The 23,105-nt window shown below is 42.2% G+C and overlaps 1 protein-coding gene and 1 long non-coding RNA gene across 2 annotated transcripts in view; one reads left to right on the plus strand and one right to left on the minus strand.

The window, feature by feature from the left end:
- The window catches only part of TANGO6 (transport and golgi organization 6 homolog), a 205,972-nt gene that overhangs the window by 116,723 nt on the left and 66,144 nt on the right, over positions 1 to 23,105 (minus strand). The window contains exons 13-14 of the mRNA XM_069085484.1: positions 14,688 to 15,242; positions 12,657 to 12,714 (exon numbers count right to left, since the gene is read on the minus strand). Coding sequence (XP_068941585.1) covers positions 12,657 to 12,714; positions 14,688 to 15,242 — 613 coding nt within the window. The remainder of the gene's footprint in view (positions 1 to 12,656; positions 12,715 to 14,687; positions 15,243 to 23,105) is intronic.
- LOC138159281 (uncharacterized) lies at positions 4,208 to 13,926 on the plus strand. Its single transcript, XR_011167859.1, has 3 exons — positions 4,208 to 4,597; positions 5,092 to 5,171; positions 12,827 to 13,926. It is a non-coding gene; the product is annotated as an uncharacterized lncRNA (long non-coding RNA).

Raw genomic sequence — 23,105 nt, forward strand, 5'->3', positions numbered from 1 at the left:
GAAAGCCATGGAATTTGTCATCTCAGGCACCACTTTCCTGGAGGGCAGCCACCTTCCCCTCAGATGTCACAGAACACGCGTTTTGTAACTCTGAAGCACGTGCCATGTAATCCTGTGCAGAAAAGTTATCTGTGGAGACGCCTCATTCCCCAGCAATGAAATCCATCGGGCAGAGACTATGTGTTAGCCAGACTTTGTACGTACCTTCCCCCAGAGAGGTGGCTCAGGCAGACAGAGTGCTGGACTTCAGAATCAGGCAGAGATGAGTTCCAATTCTGCCTAAGACACTTACTAGTGTGTGATGGCCTCTGTTGGCCTCAGTTTCCTGATTTGTAAAATAGGGATAATAACAGCATCTACTTCAGGGGGCTGTGGTGAGGCTTAGGGCTCTGTAATCCTTCAGAGTGCCACAAAGCACTTACAGTTCTGTAGGAGCGTTCACTCTGATGACTATTACAGTGTGAACCCAATAAGCACATAGTGTTTTCTGTGCTGTACTTCCTTTGGGAGAGGACAAACAATTCTTGCTTCCTCTGGTTAATGAAGGGAAATGGTTGCTCAGACAATCTAGAAGCCGGGTGATGTGTGATTCAGGTGATTTGGGGCTCTGAAGGATTTCATGTGATTTTTAAAGGGGACATAGATTTATCTTTACACTTAATCCCCACAAACTCTACCCTCCAGCCAAACTCCAAAAACTCCCTGTCTCTTCCCCAGGACTTAACAAACAGTTCTGTGGACAAGAGTCACTTGCTACATTTTTGTAGCTTAATTATTTTGTATTCTTTGTTATATATGGATAAGGCTATTAATAAAATTAATCTGTGCCATCCAAAAATATGTTGTTCCACCTCCTGGCAGTATCAGAAGTCTATCAGGTAACCAAGGAAAACATTTCTTGCTTAAACACTGTTGTAAGATGCTTGAGAGTTGGGTATGTCTGAAGAGTGTAACGTTAGTCAGTTGCTCAAACAGGTATACACTGAGTGCTAACTATGTGCCAGTGAAGGCACGGTCCCTGACCACAAGGAGCTCACAGTCCACTGGGGGAGAAAACACACAAAAAACGATGTGCAAACCAGATTGCTCCACACTAACTGAAGATAATCAGGAGGGACAGCACTAGTATCCATGGAGCTGGGAAGGGCTTTTTGCAAAAGGTGGGATTTTACCTGAGACCCAAAGGAAGGAAGCCAGGAGGCAGGGATGAGGAGGGAGAGTATTCTAGGCACGGGTGGACAGCCAGAAAAAAAGCACAAAATTAGGGGATGAAGGGTCTTGTGCAAGGAGCAGCAACATTGCATAACATGGACCGGCAAAAAGTAAAGAGGGCTGGAGAGTTGGGAAGGGGCGGAAGATTTTCTATTTGACCCTGGAGGCAAAAGGGGGCCACTGGAGTTTTCTGAATGGAGCACAGTGATATGGACAGACCTGTGCACTAGGCAGAGAGACCAACCAAAAAGCTGCTGCCACAGTCCAGGCACAAGGTGATGCTGTGAACGCAGAACTGACAAGACCTGGCAATTCTCTGGATACAGGGGGTAAGAGTGAGGAGTAAAGGGTAATTTTCAGGGGTGGTGGTGGTAATAAAACCAGCAGTCTTGACAGAAAACAGGCAAGCTCTGAAAGAGGGTATGGGGAGAGGTAAAGGGTTCTGTTGTGGACCCATGGGATGCCTACTGTACATCAAGTTCCAAATGTCCAACAGGCAGTTGGTGATGGAAGACTAGAGCACAAAAGGGCTATTGTTGGAGTCTTCTGGATAGACCTGATAACTAAACCAAAGGGAGATGATGAGAGACCAAAGATGGGACAATGACAACCCAGAGAGACGAAGGGATTTGCCCATGGGGGATAAGTTTTACAGTGAGGATTTGCACTCAGGTCCTCTGAGGTCAAAGCCATAGCACTTTCTGCATTTCCAGAGAAATGACTGCTCAAGCCACTTTACTGGATGGCTGGAATTGGACAATAAGACAAGAGCTGTAGATCACTGAGGAGTTAAGGACTTGCAAATGTGCTGTGTCTGAAACTGCTTTCCCCTTGGACCTAATCTCCCCTCACTGAGCTCTGGCAGCCCTTCTGCCGTGGGTGGAAATATCCGTGTAATCCGTTCGGGCATGTTGGTAGCCTGAAGCAGCTTCACGCCATAGATACACAGAGCACAAGATGACTTGCTTGGCTCAGTCCCTGTCTTCTAGTTTCAGAAATCAGCACTCTATTTTCATCTAAAGCTCCGAATGACACAGCTACAGGGATCTAAGAAAGCCGTCTCTCTCTAGAATGAAAGTCAAGTTACGTTCAATAACACGGAATGGTCCTGGCTAGTGCTATTAAGGTAGATCCTCAATATGACATGTTACCTGACATTCTGAATATTCCATTTCAAAAGTCACGCCATGTTTGCCTTGCTCATTTGTGATTAATCTGTTTCTAAATCCAGGTCTGAAAAGTGCCTCCCCAGGAGGTACAGGGCATACAAACAAGCTGCGTGCCCACCCTAAGGTGATGATGACCTTTGGGACTTTCAAACTATGATCAACACAGTTGGGAAGGATTAAACACTCTCCTGTCTGCCCAGCCTACATTCAGTGGAACTTAGGGCTTTTCATTACCATGTTCCTTTTGTTGGAAGCTAAAACAAAATGTATCAACAATTTTTAAAAGGGCAAGTATTGATTGGGGGGCAGAGCCATGATAGCGGAGTAGAAACAGGACTTCTGTGCAGCTCCAGCTTCCACCTCCTCCAATACATGTAAAAAATGACTCTAAACGAACTTCAGAGCTACAGAACCCACAAAGTGACAGGGAGAAACAAATCTCCTGCTGAAGGAAGCCTGGCAGGCCGGCAGGAAGGGGCCATGGCAGCATGTTGGCAGCCAAGGGCAGTCCTGCCTGAGCAGAGGTTTTAGCCCCAGGGCAGTCCCTGTGAGGGGCAGCTAGAGCAGACTTAAAAAGAGTAAATCACCGGCAGCTGTGGCAGTTTCCAGACTTCTCAATCCATAAACGCCAAAGACAAAGTAAAAGGTCAGTGTGGAACAGGGTGGTCCGGGGGGGGATAGAAGAGTGCAGTCCGGCTGCTACCTCCGGAGCCAGAAGCACAGGAGGCACGGTGGCTGCGTGGCTGCTTCTAGAGCTCCTGGCCTGCTGATTGTAGGGGAACCAAGTGACCATTCAGAGGGTAATTGCTCTTGCTTTGACCTGCTTGGAACTGGATCATGGCCTTGGGTGGTGGTCCTAGGGTGTGTGACCAGTGAGCCAGAGCGTGTGGGGGCTGTAGAGAGGGCACCCATCTAATACCTCAGGCAGCTGCAAAAACCCCAGTGACTTGGGACATAGCTCTCTGGAGCAGAGTTCTACTGTGGCAAAGAGCTCAAAAGTCAAGTAATTGGCTGCCAATATGAGCAAGCAATGGAAGCACAAACAGACAATAGAATCCTTTTTTGGGAATAAAAAGGATCAAGGCATGGAGTGGGAGGAAGACATCGAAGTCAGAACTCCTGCATCAAAAGCCTCCAAGAAAACTATGAACTGCTACAGGCCATGGAGGAGCTCAAGAAGGATTTTGAAAATCAAGTAAGAGAAGTGGAGGAAAAATTGGGAAGAGAAATGAGAATGATGCAAGAAAATCATGAAAAGTAAGTCAACAGCCTGCTAAAGGAGACCCAAAAATACACTGAAGAAAATAACACCTTAAAAGGGCAAGTATTTGGAAAAAGCCGTCATTAGAATCTTGATTCCAGAGAGCAAACAAAGAATTATATTTCCCTTCTCAATACAGAGTTGGTGATCTGTGGCCATGGAATGCTATATATACCATCAGACTGGATGTTTTTGCTTAACTTTTCCTTGTCGTGAGGGAGGGGAAGTTAAAAGGAAGCAAGAGAGATAGAAAAAGGAAAGCATACAATGAACCATTTTTAGGTGATGGTCAGCCTCACCTGGAAGGGCTCTGTGAGTATCCAAGGTAGGCATGGAATTGTTTTGATAACCAACAATGTATACTACCAATGACCTGACCCCAGGAAGGACCCAGAGGAGGGACTGGTCCAGCTGAATAATTCTAGAACAGAACTGGCTTAAATGTGGAGAAGGTTAATTATTTAACACAGTATGATGAAATTCTCCAAATCTGAGTAACTTCTAAAGGAAGCACATAGCTCTTCAGGGGATCCTTGAACCCAGCGTAGCAGGAATTCTGCCGAATTGCTTAGTCAGCTTGACAAACATGCAAAGGACAGCACCTTTTCTCTCTCTCTCACTCACTCACTCAACAGTAAAAAGGGCACACTCGGAATGCTTAACATAAAAGTTTTTAAAGCACCATCTTTATGGTTTTGAGGCCACAGAGACCCCTGGTTGAGGTGTAAGTTCCTTCAAACTTCTTCTCAGTTCATTCTGTAAAAGTGGTTTTCCAACAAAATATCTAACAATGGAACGTGAAGGGAACGAAAGAGAGACCAGGAATCTAAGGACAAGCACTTGGTGAAGCACTGCCGATCTCTCTTGAAGTACAAAAGAAGATGGCTCATGGAACACTGGTGTCAGCACACAGAGACTGAGGACAACAAGGTGGGCCTTCATACATCTGTGGAAGGTAAAGAACACCACTATCGAAGACGGGGGACATTGGGCATCAAGTCACGGGCCCCTTCTTGGTTTCTCTAAGGCTTATTTCCCTTTCATCTGGCTTATCTACAGCTCTTTGGGACTCCCTAATCTTTGCCATAATTTCTTTCTTTCTTTTTTTTCTTACTCCTCAGTAAGGTGTATTTTATCACCCAAGCTATCCTTCTACACTCATGGCGCTTACTCTACCTCAGCAAACACTTACAAAGATCCTGAGTCAGAGAGAGGAATACCAGAGCAACCACACTTCATTCCTCTACAGAAAAATTCTTAGAATTTAGCAGGAAGGAGAACAAAGACAAGAGGAGAGATTAAGTATGTGAGTCAATATATAAACTAATGAACACAAAAGAAAGGAAAGGACTAATCTGAGAGTGATTGCATCTAAAGCAGTCATGCAAAGAGAATTCTTGCATAATTGTAACCTTAGACCAGTCAATTTTTTTCCTCTTTTGGTCTCAGATCTGCAAGAATTCTTCCACTTCCAAGTTTCTGTGATTCTGCGAATTGAAAGCCACATTTATACAGGGACCAGCCCTCTGGTAAGTTACAGATCAAATGCATTATTTACTTATTTATAATCTGTAGTCCAAAAGAAGTGAGTCAAAGCAAAACAGAATTAGGAGAAAAAACAACTACAGTTTGGACTACTGGAAACAAGGTCTGGGTCACACCATAACCAAGGCTGTCACTCAGCCACGAGCTGGGGAATTTGCAGTTCAATTTTCTTGTCCCTATTCACCTCAATTTCTTCATTCACTGTAAACATTAAAGTGCTATATAAATGTGAGCTATTTTTAATCATATTGTAGCCAAAAGAAAATATAGCTAGTTTTCAATTATCCAGAGCAAAAAGCAATTAGAACATGGATAATGAAAATTCACAGGAATTGCTTTAAAATTATAATTTCTTCCATCTCTCTCTCTCTCTCTCTAGATATAAATCCACAAATATGTCTACATATATGTTCTATCACCAACAGGCTTTCCAAGTTCCCAAGATGATATAATACAGATGAAAAATATATACATTAATTCAACAGACCCAATTGCAACTGAGATATCAATAAACAGAACAGCTCATTGATTCTTAGAAAGCTAAGTAGAATAGAAGACACAGAATTAGGAAGGCCTGAGTTCAGATCCCGCCTCAGATACTTCCTACCTGTGTGACCCTAGACAAGTCACTTAATATCTTTCTGCCTCAGTTTCCTCCTCTGTAAAATGGAGATAACAACAGACTCTATCTCCCAGGGCTACTGTGAATACCAAATGAGATCTTGGTACAGTGAGATCTCTCCAAACCTTAAAGTACTATACAAGACTAAGTATTGTCCCTAGGTCCAGCGAGTTGATTTCAATAGAAAATTCATTTTAGCAAATACTAGTTTGGAAGTGACAAGTGAGAGGCCTTGAAGGAAGAAAAGGATTTCAGGAGGCAGAGATAAAGCAAAAGTGAGCCCCCAGCGTGAGAAAAAGGGGGGGGGGGGGGGGGGGTTGGGCTGCCATCTTGGTTTCCTCTTTTCCAAATGGTAACCAAGGAGAGTAAAACAGGTGGGTAGGGTTAGAGTCATGCTGCCTGTTCTCCTGCTATCTGCAGTATGAGAAACTACAACAAAAATTCAAAATATTAAATCAGTTAAAAGAGGGATGGTCTGTGTTTAACATAGAGAAGACAAATTTAAAAAAAAATAAAAACCACTAAACAAACTACCACTCCTAAAGTAAATGCTACATGAACCACAACATGGTAAACCTTGTTGTGTGGGATCATTTACAAGGGGCTGGTCTTGTCAGGTTGTGAGGCCAAATCATCAGATCTGCCTCTGGCAGGTTTTAGTCATTTTTAGGTGGGTGGTAGGGAATGGAAGAACTACCATTAACAGTGCCAGGTACCAGGTAGAAAACTCCTGCTCTCCCTTTTTTTATTAGAAATTCACTCAAGGCATTAGTCCCTAAGTATATGTTACAACTACCAAAAACACCAATTAGCTTCAAACTGTCCATCTTGGAGAGTGGAGAGCCAAAACTCCAGGTCCTCTATCAACCAAATTAACTGGTAAATGATTGGCACACTAATTAAAATGAATGAAAACAAACACAAAGCCAAAAGACACATGCTTTGTTACATCTCTAAACTCTAAAACTTGGATGGCTCAAGCCATGGGCTAATCATTAAAGAAGGAAACGCTGATGGGCAAGAAACGTGGTCGCCTGTTTGGGGTGACCTGCCACCATGTCAGGAGCCTCTACTCCCAGAAATCAATAGGTAGCATCTCATCAGGCTCTAAGTTTCTTAGAAATAGATCAAAATGGGTTGTTTTCAAAGGTCATTTGATTCTAGGCATTTTGGACTTTTATTTCATCTATGAGGTCATCAGGACTCCTGAGCACAGGACCTCTTTCTGGTCGTCTCCATACTATTCATGTCCTCCCTCTTTTTTGAAATCTCTTCCCTTGGCTCTCTATTTCTACATCATTTATCACTTACAATGACTATTCATCTTCTTTAATGCTTCCTCCTTCTTCTCCTTTACCTAAACCATGGTAACCCCTAATCCAATCCTGGCTGCCTGCCCTTTCCCTTCTATGTTCTACCAGTCACTCAACTTTTCAACTACCGTTTCTATGCAAATTATCCTCAAATCACATCAAGACACAAATTCTCAAAGCAATTGTGAACATGAATTTGTGCTAAGAGCATATTTTGCTAAGAACACAGGGAACCAGGGGCTGTTCACCCTTTCCTCCTTGATACTTTCTTCTCTCTAGGTTTTAGGGACACCTCTCTCTCCTGGTTCTCTTCTGACCTAACTGACCTCTCTTTCTGTCTCCTTTGACGGCTCCTCCACCAGATCATGCCTTCTAACCATAGGTATCCCACAGAGGTTTGTCCACATATCTTCCTTTATACTATTTCACTTGGGGAATTTTATCAGCTCCCATGGAATTAATTACTATCTTTATGCTCAAGATTTTCAAATCCATCTTTCCTGCCCTGATCTCTCTGCTAACCTCCAATCTTGCATATCCAGCTGCCTTTCATACATCTCAAACTGGATATCCAGTAGACAGCTTAATCTCAATATGTCTAAAACTGAATTCATTATCTTTCTCCCTAAATCCTCTCCCTTCTTACCTTCCCTGTGCAACACCATCCTCCCATACCTCAGACTCACAACCCAAGGAGTCAGCCTGGACTCCTGGCTATCTCTCATTCTCCCCCTCTCCCCTGATCAGTCTGGTAAGGGTTATTAAGGCCCTTGGGTTTCACCTTGGCAACAACTCTTGAATATGCCCCCTTCTCTCCTCTGACACTGCTCCCACCCCAGGGCAGGCCTTCTTCACCCCACACCAGTCTACTGCAATAGCTATTGGGGGGTCTGCCTGCCACATGTCTCTTCTCACTTCAGTTCATTCTCCATTCAGTCACTAAAGTGACTTTCCTAAAGCCCAGGTCTGACTCTATGTCACCCCCACCCCCGCCCCCACTCAACAGAGTCCAGTGGCTCCCTGTGGCTTCTGGGAACACACACAAAATCCTCTGCTTGGCATTCAAGAACGTTCAGAACCTCACCCCTCCTACACCTTACTCCCCACCACGTACTCTTCCATCCAGTGACCCTGGTGTCCAGGCTGTTCCATAAACAGGACCCCCCCACCTCTTGCCTCTGGCCATTCTCTCTGGCTGTTCTCCCATGGCTGGAACTCTCTCCCTTCTCTGCTCTGAGTTCTGATTTTCCAGGTTTCCTTTAAGTACCAACCAGATTCCTCCTAATTCTAATGCTTTCCCTTTGTTAATTGTTTCCTATTTATCTGGTATACAGCTTGCTTTGTAAATGTTTGTTTGCATAATGTCTCCCCCATTAAATTGCAAGTTGCTTGACAGACCTCTATGGCCTCTTTTTGGTCCCTTGGCACAGGGCCCATCAGGTACTTAATAAATGTTGATTGACTGATAACAGAATACATCAGTCTATTTAGGCCCAAAGGTGTGACAGAAAGGCCATAAGGTCTACCAAATAAAAAGTGGTCAAGTAATTTCTTACTCTGCAACAGAACTGAAAAGGCAGCACAAATGACTATTATTGCTCTGCAATCCCTAAATAGTGACAAAGCAAGAAGAAATTAGTGTAAATCCAAGCTTTCCACCAAAGACAAGTTTCAACCACCCAGCTCATTCTAGGTCCTGACCAGCATTTAATTAGTGCATTGTTTATATTCTTTGTAAAAGTTTACAAGTAATACTAGCAACAAGGAAAGACTAATAACCACAGAGGTAAAAGACACCATGGGGAAGGGAAGAAAAATCAAAGGAACAGAAAACATCCTGACTTTTAAAATGAGGTGTTTTTTTTTTTTAAAGGGTCATGACACTGGGGAAAAATCAAATTGCAGTACATTTTGTAGGACCTCTTAGATAAAACCCTCATCATGCTGTGCCCATCCTTAAGGTTCCTAATGGAAGATTAAAGTTTATGCCATTTTGGGAGTCTACAAACTAATGGAAAGGTAGAGAACAGCAAAGAGATTCAGGAGATTGAATAATATAGATACAAATACTACACACACTATACTAATTGAATACTGTACATACAAATGATCGAAGAGCCAAAACATCCAACCAATGAAAAAACAGACTATATGATTTGAATGCATTTGGCCTGAAAAGAAATCTAAGAAATGGATTAATAACATTCAAATATCTGCAAGGACCCTCTATAGAGATATCATATATAGACAAGTCTCCAAATGATTTACAGACTATGGTCCAAAAGTTTTTCTGTAAATTGGAACTCGTTTTTCTATAGAAAAAATGTTATACAAAGTGGTTAGGTTCCCATGCTGGTCCATTAAAGTCACTTTAACCTTTGAGGTACCTGAAATATAATACTATGCCCATAGTACTACAGAACTTTACTACCACCACCACCACAAAGTTTCTATGAGAAAATGGATCTAAATCCCAGTTTGAGATGTTAGGAAGGTAGCCTTTCCCACTATCACAGATGGGGGAGGTCTCCTAGCTCCAAATCACTGGTGGCGACTCTCATGGATAGGACCTAGGGAGCTGATGGGGGCTCCCAGAATTTGGAGATGAGTAAACCCCTGTAATCTTCTCCAAGCTATCCGTCAGCTCTTTCCTTTTTTTTTTTTGTCTATTTTCCTTTCGCTGACCACCTCCTATTGATTGCAATCAAGATTTTTCTTTTCCCTCTAGGTGAAGGAAGTACAAAACTGATCATAATTTTATAACTTCTCAGCCTTACTGTTCCTGAGGATGAGTCTATCCTTTCTGGGTTGCCATTCTCACATAAGAGACATCTGTGAATTGGTAATAAGTTGGTTAGAGGTATAAGTTGTTTGATATTGAGGCTGAACTATGGTAAAAAGACTTAACCTAGTGATTTTTTTTTTTTTTGCTTTTTGAAGGGGGTTTACGTGACTTGCCCAAGGTCACAGGGCTAGTAAGTATGAAGTGTCTCAGTCCGGATTTGAACTCAGGCCCTCCTGACTTCAGGGCCAGTGCTATATTCACTGAGCCACCTAGCCGCCCCCAATCTAGTGACTTTTTTTTTTTTTGCTTTTTGGAGGGCAATTGGGGTTAAGTAACTTGCCCGACGTCACAGGGCTAGTTTTTGGGCTAAGCGTGTGAGGCCACATTTGAACTCAGGTCCTCCTGACTCCAGGGTCCATGCTCTATTCACTGTGGCACCTAGCTGCCCCAATCTAGTGACTTATTAAATAATTAAGTACAAAGAAGGCCTTCCTTATCATTGCAAGACACCAGAATGGGTTATTGAAGGAGACAGTAGAATTTACTCCTCTGTAGTCCTGAAATTATTATTGAAATAATTTAAGGACAGTATCTTATACACTAATGTGGTCACTAACTTCCCAGCATTATATATGTTTTTCTCAGAGGAGCAGTAATGGCACCAACGGGAATAAAAATAGGAAAAGTAGGCAGATTGAACCAAGTATACACAAAGAAAGTCCATGCTAAAGGAGATAATTGTGAGAAAATTGTACTTACAAATCAATATGCAAAGTAGCTGAAGAAGGGTAAGCTACATAAAACATGGAATGAATTTTGAACTTCATTAATACAAAAAAAATGAAGACTGGGAAAAAACATCAATGACTACTAATATATCTGCCAACTTTCCCATACAGAAGTGAAGTATAATATAGTATAGTATAGTATAGTATAGAAAAGAAGTATAGAAGTGTAGAAAACTGGTGTGCAATTCCTTTAGCACACAAATCAAGGGTATTAGTAGGGAAGAAGCAGGCTTTTGTCATCGATGTTCACCAAAGGACCATGTCTTTGCCATTTCACACCTGACTGCCTAGAATATAAGATCCCATTGTGTTAACTTTTTTGATTTTGAAAAAACATTCTACTTTGGTAGAGCAAAATTTTGCCTTAAAGACTCTTTTCAAACAAGGTTTATCCCATCTATACACCAAAATAATTCAAGGTTCCTTGAAAGAAATAAAATAGAAATGATAGCATTCATTGCCCCTTCAATCACAAATATCAGGTGAGGTGTAAAACAGAGTTAGCTTGCAAAGTGTTAGCTTACAGTATCTATGATGGAGAAGATCGAGAGCAGAATACAAACTGAAGAGGGATTATCTGTGGATGGAGGGGGTCCTCCAAATGCTCGTTTGTGGATGGCACTGACCCATAAGATGAAGCAACTGCTTGGAGTGGTTTACTCAAATAATGTGTGTCTCCACCATCAGCTCAGGAATCCTTTTATAGGAACATTTAACAGTTCTATTCCTCTGGTTAGCATTCTAAATTGAATCAGTGAGTTGAGAATTGGTTCCTAGGTCATATTTAGTGGAGATGAAGTTATTTATCTCTGTTCTTTCGTATGTCTGTGTGTGTATACACATACACATATATACATACACACATGCATACACATAAATACATATAAGTACGTGTTTGCACATTTGCATACATATCTAGATGGCCCTTTAAAAGTATATACAATTAATTGGTTGTGAATCTAGCAGAACCAGGGAAAATTCCTTTCTCACCTAGCTGCTCAAAAACAACAAAAGATTTTCCACAATTTTTTTAAACAAATGTCTACTTATATATAATTTTAAATAATCATTCTGGGAAAAAAATTAAGCCATGGAAAAATTCAGTCTCCCGGAAGAGACAACTGCTCAGAATTCAAGTCTGGACTTACCATCCACACCACACAGGAAAGACCAATTGGATGCCCAGATTTTGACATGCATTTGGAAGGGCAACCTGGAGAGATTTTCTATCATTATGTATATCTGGGACAAAAAGGGCAGAGCGACAAGTCAGGCCTAGAACTGAATAGAAGAGATGGCTGGATTGCCTTTGGACAATTACAAAGTTCCATCAATGACCCCAAACTTCCCATGGAAACAAAAGTTCATCTTTGAAATACCAACATTCTACCCATATAATTTTAATGTATAAGTGAGATATGGAATATTGTCTCTGGAAAAATTAAAAATGACTATCATACAGAAAGGAATGGAGAGACACATAATGGGCAGGAGCAGGCTGCAAAATATAACCACTGAAGAACTTGGAATGTAAAGAGAAAAAGAAGTCAGCATGGAAACATATGACAGGAAGAAAAGATGGGCAAAGAATGACAGGTATATAATATAATCAAGGCACTCCGCTGGATGTCAAGAAAAATGCAGGAGGGCCTCCAGCTCATTGGGCAGACACCTGTAGTGAACCTATGGGAGGAAATGGCCCAGAGTGGCAGCCACAGGATGGGCATGATAGAGGGGCTGTTATCTGCATCACTAGAGAGAACATATCCACTAGAGCACTGAAGTAAAAAGGAGTGTTGGCTACTTGGCAGGAGGAAGTCTGTGGATAAGAAGCACTGTGGATAAACTATGGTACTATGGGCCTATGAGCACAAAACTTGGCAAACACAGATTCTTAAAATATAAACAAGATACTGGCGGAAAGATCCTACTGATGAAACCTTTTACTGGGACTAACTTACCTTGAATAGCAGACAAATACACAAAGGTGTCTTCATGCTCCATGTTCTCTAAAAATACCTGAAATCACAAAACACAGAGGTCTTAATGCATAAAGAACAATCAAAACTTATGAGACCTACAACAGTCATTTCAACACAGAGACTAGTCTTCTTCTTTTTCTTTTTTCTAGATGATGGATGGGCCCAAGAAGACTGTAAAAGTTACAGAGTGTTGAAAAATAAAAAAAATGTTAAGTCTGGGGTCCACTTTTTAAATTTCATAAACAAAGCTCTCCTGCCTTCTTTTGTTAGGAAGAAGCCGGAGCAGGAAAAATCTAACTGTCGGGAGTAGAAGGTAAGACCTTTGAGGCCAGACACGCAGTTTTCTCTGCATCCCTGGCATCTGGCACAGGTGGTCACTTAATAATTTGTTGCAGTGAATGAAATCACTGGTGATGCTATCACACGTTGATAGGAAAGTGACGGTAAAACAGACAAAGGAACAAAGTCATCAGTGCTGTGACAGTGTCATCTCCGGTGACAGCTGAGCTCATGACAAGTGGAGACATTCTGTTTCATGCTTATCCCAAAGGAGCCAAGAAGAATGTTATCAGTTCTGAGTGACAGAATGCTGCCTGCACATTCTTGGTAGGAACACTCAAAAAGGTGACCGGTTTCTGAGTAGTACTAGTTAGTAATAATGTGATTCCTAGCCCCAAGGGAAAGTAAATGGAAGAGGGTTATATGTTATCAGGGAAACACCCAGCAAAGAAGACAATTGATTTGTGTCCCTAAACCAACAAACACACAATTAAAAGTCACTTTCTCTCCCCCTTATTGGTGAGGGACTGGCAGGCTCTCCAGCCTCCAGACCATCACAGATCTACTGGCTTAGGAGAGCTGAGAACAATACAGGACACATCCCAGCTCTGTCCCCTACCTCTCCAAGGGGGAGGGGTGTGAAAGGGAGCAGGAGAGCCACAGAAGGGTCGTGATTTGTCCACAGCAAATGCTTTTATTAAAATTAGAATCATCTATCACAAAAGAGTCTCCCTTTGCCTTTGTTCTTTTGCTCCGCTATCTCTCCACAACACCCTTTCTCTCCACCTTCCAAATCCTAACTCCTTCCAAGTCCACCTCAAGTTTCCAAAGCCTTGAGGCAAGACCAGCAAGCTTCAGGTGATGCCGTGCAGCATTCATTACCCACTACACATTTGGGCACTATTACTGAATTTAAATGAACATAAGTATGTAAGTATGACACAATGACTAGGGAGCTAATTCAAGAGTTAGGAAGAGCTGGGTTCAAGTCCAGCCTGTGGCATACACAGGCTGTATGACCCTGGGCAAGTCACTTCAACGCTCACTGGCAGAGGTAACTCTCTAAGACTGAAAGCTGAACAACAGTAGCCAATCTACCTCGGTAAAGGGAGTTTCCTCACCAGGAGTTCCCTATGCCAACAAAGACCTAAGTCCAGTTAAAAAGAAAAAAGAATTATCCTATTGTCTTGTGTGTGTGGGTCTTATCTCCACAACACAATTATAAGCCCGTCACCTGTTTCTTTATGTCCCCCTTGAGAATCTGGGGTAGCCCAATGAAACTTTGTTCCCAAATATTAAGAGGACCAAAGGAAGGTCTCCATTGCACTGACTGGAATTATGGGATAATATGACCAAGAGTGATGCAGGATAAAAGGTGTTTCCATTTACATCCTATGAGGGAGTGCCCATACTGATGAACTGAGCCCACCCAAGTGCCCAGTCAGTTCAGTTCAGTGGCAGACCCCCGGGAGATGGTTAATCAGTTCTTGCTGAAATGAAGCCTTTCCCAATTTCTTAGTGCTTTCTCCCTCTTCAATTCACTGCACTACCCTCCTTGTATATGTGCCATGGCTCCCCCAACCCCCTCAGAATGTAGGGTACTTGGGGGGAGGGCTGGTCTTTTTGACTGGTCCAAAGTAAGTGTTTAATAAATATTTGTGGAATTCAACTGAAGTGGTTTTCAGGCTGCCCTCTTCTACCTGAATGGTTTATAGAGTGTGCTCTGCTCACCTTCAGAAGCTTCTCCTGGGTCCTAAGTGCTTGGGGAGCTCTCTGTTCTATCCAGCAGGAGAGAGTCCTCAAGGCAGCAGCCCGTGTTGGAATTTCAGGGTCATAGGCTGACAAGAGAACCTCCTGAAACTGTTCTGGGGTGGTGCATCTGGGGCTCTGGTTTGCAGTGGCACTCTCAGATGAGAGGTGCTGCTGCCTGGGGCTTGCTCCCTGGGCCTCAGCAGGTATGTGTGGAGCAGCAGAAGGACTCTCTGTATGGTTGGCTTTCCCCCTCTGAGGCTGCTGGTCCGAGTGTGTCTGGACCCCATCAGCCTCAGAACTTCTCTGAGGTTTGGTATGAAGCTGTCCCTCCATCCTGCCCCCTCCTGGATCTTTTTTCTTCACTGCGGCCTCTGCAGCCACACTGACTGCATCAGTGGAGAAGGCACCATGGGTGCTGATGGTGATTCGGAGATCGGCGGCAAGTTCTTGAATGACAGCTTCTGGGTATGTGCAGGAGACCTCTTCTAGCAGAGGCACCAGCTTCTTCAGGACATCAAAATCACTTGATTTCAACTATGAAAAAACAATCAAACAAACCCAAATCAACACAATCAGAATTAACAGATTATCCAGCAAAAATGAGATATGTACGCCAAACACCAAATCATGAAATTAAAATATAAGAAAACCGGTTTGGAAGGGGCAGAGAGATACCTCAAATTTAATGTCCTGATTCCAGTTTAGCTCTCTATCCAAATCATCCTGTACAAAGTAACGGTCATTTTATTTATGATCGAAGGTAAGGGTGAAAATTACAAAACAAAATCTCTGAAGGAACACTGTTAATCTCATATTTTTAAGCAATAAAACTTGGTATACTAAAGGGTATACTATATCTTTTTTAGATAATGAGAAATGTGATGAGGTGTGTCAGGAGGACCCAAAAGCTGAACCTTCATAAGTTTGGGGCCTTTTAAACCACCTCACACATCAAGACCTGCTATGCCCTAAGCAAAGGCACAATTCTGAGGTAAGACATGTGGTAGAGTTCCACTGCAGACCCTTCTCAGATTACTCTGGCCAACACCATGAGGTGGTGGTGGTGACTGTCCTTCGTTCTTGAAAAGGACCAAAATTACATCACCATGTTAGGGTCAAGTTACGGTGAGAAGGCCTGTGGCTGATCAGACCAGTACAAGCTTGGAAGGTTCTACCGCAGGTCGGGCACAAATAGTCCGTGTGAACATCTGGGGTGGATTCTCTAAATCTGTGCATCTCGCGTTTCTTTTGAGCTACTCCAATTCTGCCTTGCTCATAAAGCACAGGGCCTTCTATTAAAACCAGTATAATAACCGATAAAAGGATGTAATTTATCCCTCCCCCTCCACTGCTAGGACTGCTGCTAAAGGATTCATACTAGAAGTTTTTATGATCTGGGGGAGGGGCTTCATGTACAAAACAACGGACAAAGCTTATGTTATAAAAATCCCGAAAAATAAAAGGGGTAAAAAAAATGTATATTGTGAGGGCAATATGGGTGTTCCTTGAGGACAGGAGGATTTTTTCTGTGATATAAAACTAGAAAAAAGCCTTCAAAAATAATTTTATTAGTCTTGCCATGCCAAATTTTTATTTTTGTCTAAACATTCACTCATACCTTTGGTTTCTCCTTAAGCAATTGAAGTGGAAGTATTACATCTATCTACAGCTTGCACAGTCTCCTATCACCTCTTCTTTTTTAGATTTAAAAAATTCTAAACAATCAAAAAAAAAGAGAGTATTTTCCAAACATACAGCAGAACATACACACAAAAACAAACACACACACACTCACACACGATTGTATAGGAAAGTGAATTTCCATTTCATATCACTTGCTTTAAAAAAAAAGTTTATAATAAATTCAATGTTACTTTCAAAATTGTACATCTTGTCTGTGCTTCCTTCTCAACTCCCTTCTGTCTGCTTTTGTGAATTTCTGAAATGTGTCAATGGCCCTCTTTTTTTGGTATCACTATTTCTAACTTACCCTTAATCCTTCTCCAATTAAAAACAGAAAAGGGAGGAAGCAAAATGAATCCACACAGTGGCCATGTCCCAAACTACACGTCTCTTTCTGTATCTAAGTTCATTCATGGCCTCTTTGTCAACTACATCACAGTCACTGAAGACATGGCTGGTGACTGCATCCATCATAGGTTTTATGTTTTTCAAAGTTTTTTTTTTCTTTATCATGTTGTTGTCCTAGTACAAAATGTGCTTCTGGTTCTACCCCTATCACTGTGCTTAGCAAGATTCTCTGAAATGAACTCTTGTCATTTCTTACAGCACAATAATATTCTGTGACATTTATACACCACAGTTTGTCCAGCCATTCATTCCCCAATTGATGGGTACTCTCTTAGTTTCCAATTAATTTCTTTTCTTCCTTTTAATCCCCCCCCTTCAAAATCACCCTGTTTATTTTGCTGGAGACTCCTCGGTCTTTTCCTTCCTCCTGGGAATTCTCTTTTCAGGGTTTCTTTTAAGAAATGACTGGCAGGTTCTTTCTATTTTTACTCTGACCTCTGGTTCTAACTGATCTGGGCAGTTTTCATTTATTATTTCTCAGAATATACTGTCCACACCTTTTCTTTGTTCACCATTTTCAGGAAGTCCAAATGATTCTTACATTATCTCTTCTTGACTTGTTTTCCAGGTCAGTTTTTTTTTTTTTAATAAATAGGAAGTAACATTTTCTTCTAGTTTTTTTTTTCAATCTTTTGATTTTGTTCTAATATTCCTTGCTGTCTATTTTCTAATTTTCAGAGATTCTGTTACTTGGGTAAGGTTTATCACTTTCTCTCTTGACCTCTCTGGTGTTTTAGGAAAAAGTACTATGTACCTCTGGGCACCACAGCTATCGTGGTGTGAGGGCTACCATGCTCAGCGGGTCACTCCTGATACTGGTCATTCTCCTAGTGGTTTTTTTAAACTAGTCTGGGGATTTCTTGAACAATCTTTTCCTTTCTCCAAAAAGAGAACCTTGCAAGCTACATGTATTTCCGGACCTTTCTAAGCTTGTACCAGGAGGCTGCCTGTACCAGCCCTGGCTTTGCTGGCGGCCTATCTTCTACTGCCAAGGGCATCAGCTACCTATTTGTGTAATTCTCAGGAGGAAGATGTCACCCACTGCTAGTTATAAATAATTTATACTTTAAGTATTGCACAACTAGATCTTTTACTATGTGAAATGATTGGGAGCAGTAAATGGAACAAGCCCAGAGGCTTGGAAAAGAATTTAGGTGCTGATTATTTATCACAAATCATGCTCTAAATCTGGAAAGGAATTGGTAGTAGAAATAAACTCTAATTACAAAACGAGAATGGTCAGGCATGAAGAAGTGAAAGTGAGACAGAGAATCACTGGGGGCTTGATTCCCATCCTCTCCGCTGTCACCATTTCTCCGGCACAGATCTCATAACCAAATCTTGGAATTTTTCTAACACCCACTGCAGATGGAAGGGCTGCATGCCAATGGGTGGCAGGTCCCCTTTTTAACTGTCTGCTGCTGTTCTTGCATTTTCAAGTGGGAGAGAAGAGCAGAGCCACTGCAACCCAGATCGAATACCCATCTGCCCTATCTCCTGTTAGGAGGCCTGGTGGGAAAGTTGAAATATTGGGTTGTTTGTTTGTTTTTTTATCTTTTCATTTTTAAATCAGTTCAAAGACTTAAAGTTGGAATAAATAATCTCTAAAGTGGCTTCCAGAAACAAAACAACTTATGCTTCAGAATTATTGGCTTTTATTCTCTATAGTATCTTTTTCTATAATTATGTTTTTTTTTTAAGATTTTAGCTAATACTTGTTCATTATCTTATTTATGCCAGGGCAAAGAAATGATTTCAGTGCTTAGCACAGCACCTGGACCATGGTAAGCCCTTAACAAACATAAACACTAGCTGACTGATTTGCTAATGGGACTTGCACTAATCCACAGAATCAGAAGAGTCCATATTTTATGGTGAGCTACACAAAAAGAGCAAGAAGAGTGACAGATTTTTTTTTAATAATTAAACTTCATTTAAATTTTGAGCTCCTCATGATCTCCCTCTCATTCCTCCCCCATCCATTGAGAAGACAAGCAACATGATATCAACTATACATATGGAGTCATGCAAAATAGTTTTATATTAGTCATGCTGCACTGCCCCCCCAAAAAAAGGGCAAGAAAAACAGAGAAAGCTAAAAAGTATGCTTTAATTTGCACTCAGAGTTCATCTCTCTGAAGGTGGAGAGCAATTTTTCATCACAGGTTCTTTGGAACTGTCTTGGATCACTGCATTGACTTAGAGTAGTTAAGTCTTCCGCAGTTGATCATCATTACAATATTGCTGTGAACTGTGTACAATGTGCTCCTGGTTCTGCTCCCTTCACTATGCATCTGTTCATGTAAGTCTTCCCGAGTTTTTCTGAAACCATCCTGCTCATCATTTCTTATAGCACAGTAGTATTCCATCACAATTATATGCAACACCTTATTCAGCAATTCCCCAGTTGAGTTATCCCTCATATTTATAACTCTCTGCCACTGCAAAAAGAGTTGCTAGAAATGTTTTTGTGCTTGTGGGTCCTTTTCCTCTTTCTTTGATCTCTTTGATGTGCAGACCTATTAGTAATATTACTGAATGAAAAGGTGTACAGTTTTATAGCCCTTGGAGTATAGTTTCAAATTGTTCTCCAGAATGGTTGGGGACCACTAAGAGTGATACATTTTACTAGTCATCATGTATATATTAACACTTTATAAGATAGATGGTGGTGCTGGTCAGCTGCATCCAACTCTTCTTGATCCCATTTGGGGTTTTCTTAGCAAAGATACTGGAGTGGCTCGCCATTTCCCTCTCTAGCTCATTTTACAGATGAGGAAAATGAGGTGAAATGACTTATCGAGGGTCACACAACCAGTAAGCGTCTGAGGTCAGATTTGAACTCAGGTCCTCCTGACTCTATCCAATGAGCCACCTAACTTCACAGTGTAGTCTTGGCTAATATATAATGCCAGTGTTGTGTTAAATTTGTTATGCTTCAGTGGCAGGCTGCATGCTCTAAGAGCCTGAGGCAAGTCACTTAATTTCTCAGTGCTCTGAGCTACTCTTTGAAAATGCTAAAGGGCAGAGAGAAGGCCCTACCTTGGGAGAGGAGGGCTTTCCAGGGGAGGTCTCTTTCCCAGGTTTGGCTCACACCCTGCACCCAGACACCTTCTCCTCTGACTCTCTTCAGTGTCCTCCCATGAATCCTCCCCAACATGCGAGAGGCCTCCTTCTAGGCATGTTAACATTTCATGGGGACAGTGGAGCCGCTGGGCTCCCTGGCTATTTGGTGTACTTTTCTGATCAGACGCCTCAAGGATACCTGCCTTGGGTCCAGGCTGATTGGGGGGGCTTGTGAGCTGTCAGGCCATTTTCCTGCCAAGCAGATCTTCCCCTTCCACTCTTTATCTCTTGCACCAAGACCAATATTCAAATTAAGAACACCACCATTTGTGGAAAATGTATATCACTGACCTGCCCGGTGGCTCCCCTCCATGCCCTGTGACTTCATCCTTCCCTGGCCACCACTTTCCTCTATGTGTTGACTCTCTGTCAGACTGTAAGCTGCTGGAGGGCAGCACCTCGCTCTATTTTGTTTTTTGTACTGCCAGTGCTCAGCAAACACCTGGCACACAGTAAACATTTAATAAGAGCCTTTTTTACTAATTTTCACTCACGTGTCCATTTCCTCCATGATGTCACTTGTACATTTCTTCCAAAGCAGTCGCTAGTAACATAATAATGAGGATGGCGACAGCTGGCATTTCTTTATAGAATGCTACAGCCATTTGCAACGTGCCTTATTCCTTCCTCTCCCAGCTCTGGGAGGCAGGTGTTCTTTTCATCCTCATTTTAGAAATAAGGGCACTGAGGGCGACAGAGATTAAGTGACTTGTCTTGGGTAAACACATCTAAGGCTGGATATGAATTCAGGTCTTCTCCAGTCCTTCATTCATCATTTCATCTAGTCGCCACAAAAGGGGGTGGCTGAGCTGTGAACTACTGACATCTACCATGTGTTTCTGCAATTCCCCTTCTTCAGAGGAGGTGGTACTAATGAGTCAGCGCTCTGCGGTGGAAAGACTGGGGTTGATCTGGAGTCAGAAAGCCTGTCGAATCCTTGGCAATAAGCCTGAACAACTCACCTGAGCTCTCTGGGCCACAGCAAGGTCCTTCCCTCTAAAGGAAGGAGGCTGAACCAACGACCTGTAAAGTTCCTTCCAGCCTTAGATGCATAAACTTAAGATATGTCATTAATCAACAACCATCTATTAAGCTCTTACTAGGTGTTGTTAAGGGCTGGGAATATAAGGAATAAGCTAAACCAGTCCCTGTCCTCAAGGAGCTCACATTCCAATGGGGGAAAATATATATGCAGGAACCAGGACATGGAGGAGAGACACCGAGGAGATGAAAGGTAGCTGTACGTGGGAGGGCAGACCAAGAGAGACCTCCTGGAAGAGGTGGCCTTCCTTAAAAGAAGTCTGGGATTCTAAGAGTTAGAGATTAGGAAGGAAATCATTCTAGGCAGAGGAGACATCCTAGGCAAAGGCACAGAGGCAGGAGATGGAGTATCACATGTGAGGTAAGTTAGATCCATGATGAAACGTGCTACGGACATGATGAACTCTGGACAACAGGGAAGGGGCTAGATCTATGATTTCACTGGTGCAGGGGCCTTCCATGTGAGGAAATTCCCTCTATAAGGACAGAATGGCATTTTCTTCCCAACTTACAGTCTTCAGCAGTTGCCTAGAACAGTGTGAGATTAAGTTAATTGTGCGGGGTCATTTGGCTTGGACATGTCAGAGTCAGGAAGCAAGCCCAGGTCCTCCTGACTTCAAGAGAACTCTCTATCCACTAAGCCATACTGTCTCTAAGTCTAGACAATAGGCATTCTTGATCTACTTGGTTTTTCCTGTGTAGACTGGTAGCTTAATCTCTTTTCAGGCTGACAGTTAGTTAATAATTATTTATGGAACACCTGCTATATTCAAAGCACTGTGCTACAGCTCTACAAAAGAAATCAAATCTTATACCTAAATCTGGCTTTAGGAAAGGGAAGAGAATCAGCATCTATGAAATAGCACCTACTATGTGCCAGGCACTGTAATAAGTGCTTTTGACAAATGTTATGCCATTTGTTCTTTGGTGGTGACCTAACTGAGCCACACATTCTTTTTTCTTAGACTATGTTGGCCAATTTTAAATTCTATACTCTGCACAGGATAAAAATGAAGCTGGATTGCCCAAAAGGGCATAACCTCAGGATACAGGATAGAATAAAATAGAAAGAAAATGGTTTTCTATAATGAATGGCATTGAGGAAGTAACCTTTAAACCTATGCAAAACAAGTAAGGACTTGAGGACTGACTGGTGCCTGCCAGGGAGGTGTCTGCTCCTAGTTCTGGAAGGTATTACGACAATTATGCCAAGTACTTACACTAATCTGAAACATAAAAATCTGCCTCAGTGGTCCCTGGAGTCAAGCGAAGAGCAAACAGAATTGAGATCCCAGCAGGAATTTAGAAAGACTGCGGACTAATGGGTGCCTGTTCCAATGACCAAGAAGCTCACTGAAACCTAAGTGACCAATGAGGCTGGGCTGCTCCTGGGCCTCAGCTCCCACAGGGTCTTTTCTATCAAATGGATCACCTATATGGAAGCACCTCTCACCTTATCATGTAACCTGTGATTGGTATGAGGTCTGATACACAGAGACACCAGACGTTTGCCCATGGAATTGGTGGAATTTTTCAAGGGACCAGGAGGAAATAATAATGATCTGTTACCTTACAAACCTGACATGCTAGGGTGGCATTCTAAGAATATTCCCAACCTGCCCTATGGTGTCGTCCTGATCTGGTGGTAAAAGGCCAGGGCACATACTATTAAAAAAATTAATGTTGACTGATTGTCTTATCTCAGAGAGAAGGCCCTAGCAGTAGCAAGACTGGCAACGTCTTCTAAAAGTTGGAATGGAGCTGAGCTAAAGGAAACCAGAGAAGCCAGGAGGCAGAGGTGAGGCAGGAGACATTGCTTCCAGGCAAGGGGCTCAGCCAATGAAAATGCACAGTCAGGAGATGGAAGGTCTTGTTCGAGGAGCAGCAAAGAAGGTCAGTGTTGCTGGATTCCTTAGTACATGGCAGAGAGTCAAGTATAAGAAACTTGGAAAGGTAGGAAGGGGCCGGCTGTCATAGGAAGGATGCTTAAAACGTTGTACCCTGACCTTTTTCCCCATTAACCTGTTAAAGTACCTGAAATGCAAATAATTAATCATTCTTTTAAAGCCAAGCATTAAAAATTCCTGTTACAAATGCAAATGCTAGTGAACCCATTAATTTTTCAGTCCTTTAAGGTCT

Source organism: Petaurus breviceps, unplaced genomic scaffold, assembly GCF_028583685.1.
Source record: "Petaurus breviceps papuanus isolate PSGF00001 unplaced genomic scaffold, PetGlider_PUasm1.0 176, whole genome shotgun sequence".
NCBI classification, from domain to species: Eukaryota; Metazoa; Chordata; class Mammalia; order Diprotodontia; family Petauridae; genus Petaurus; species Petaurus breviceps.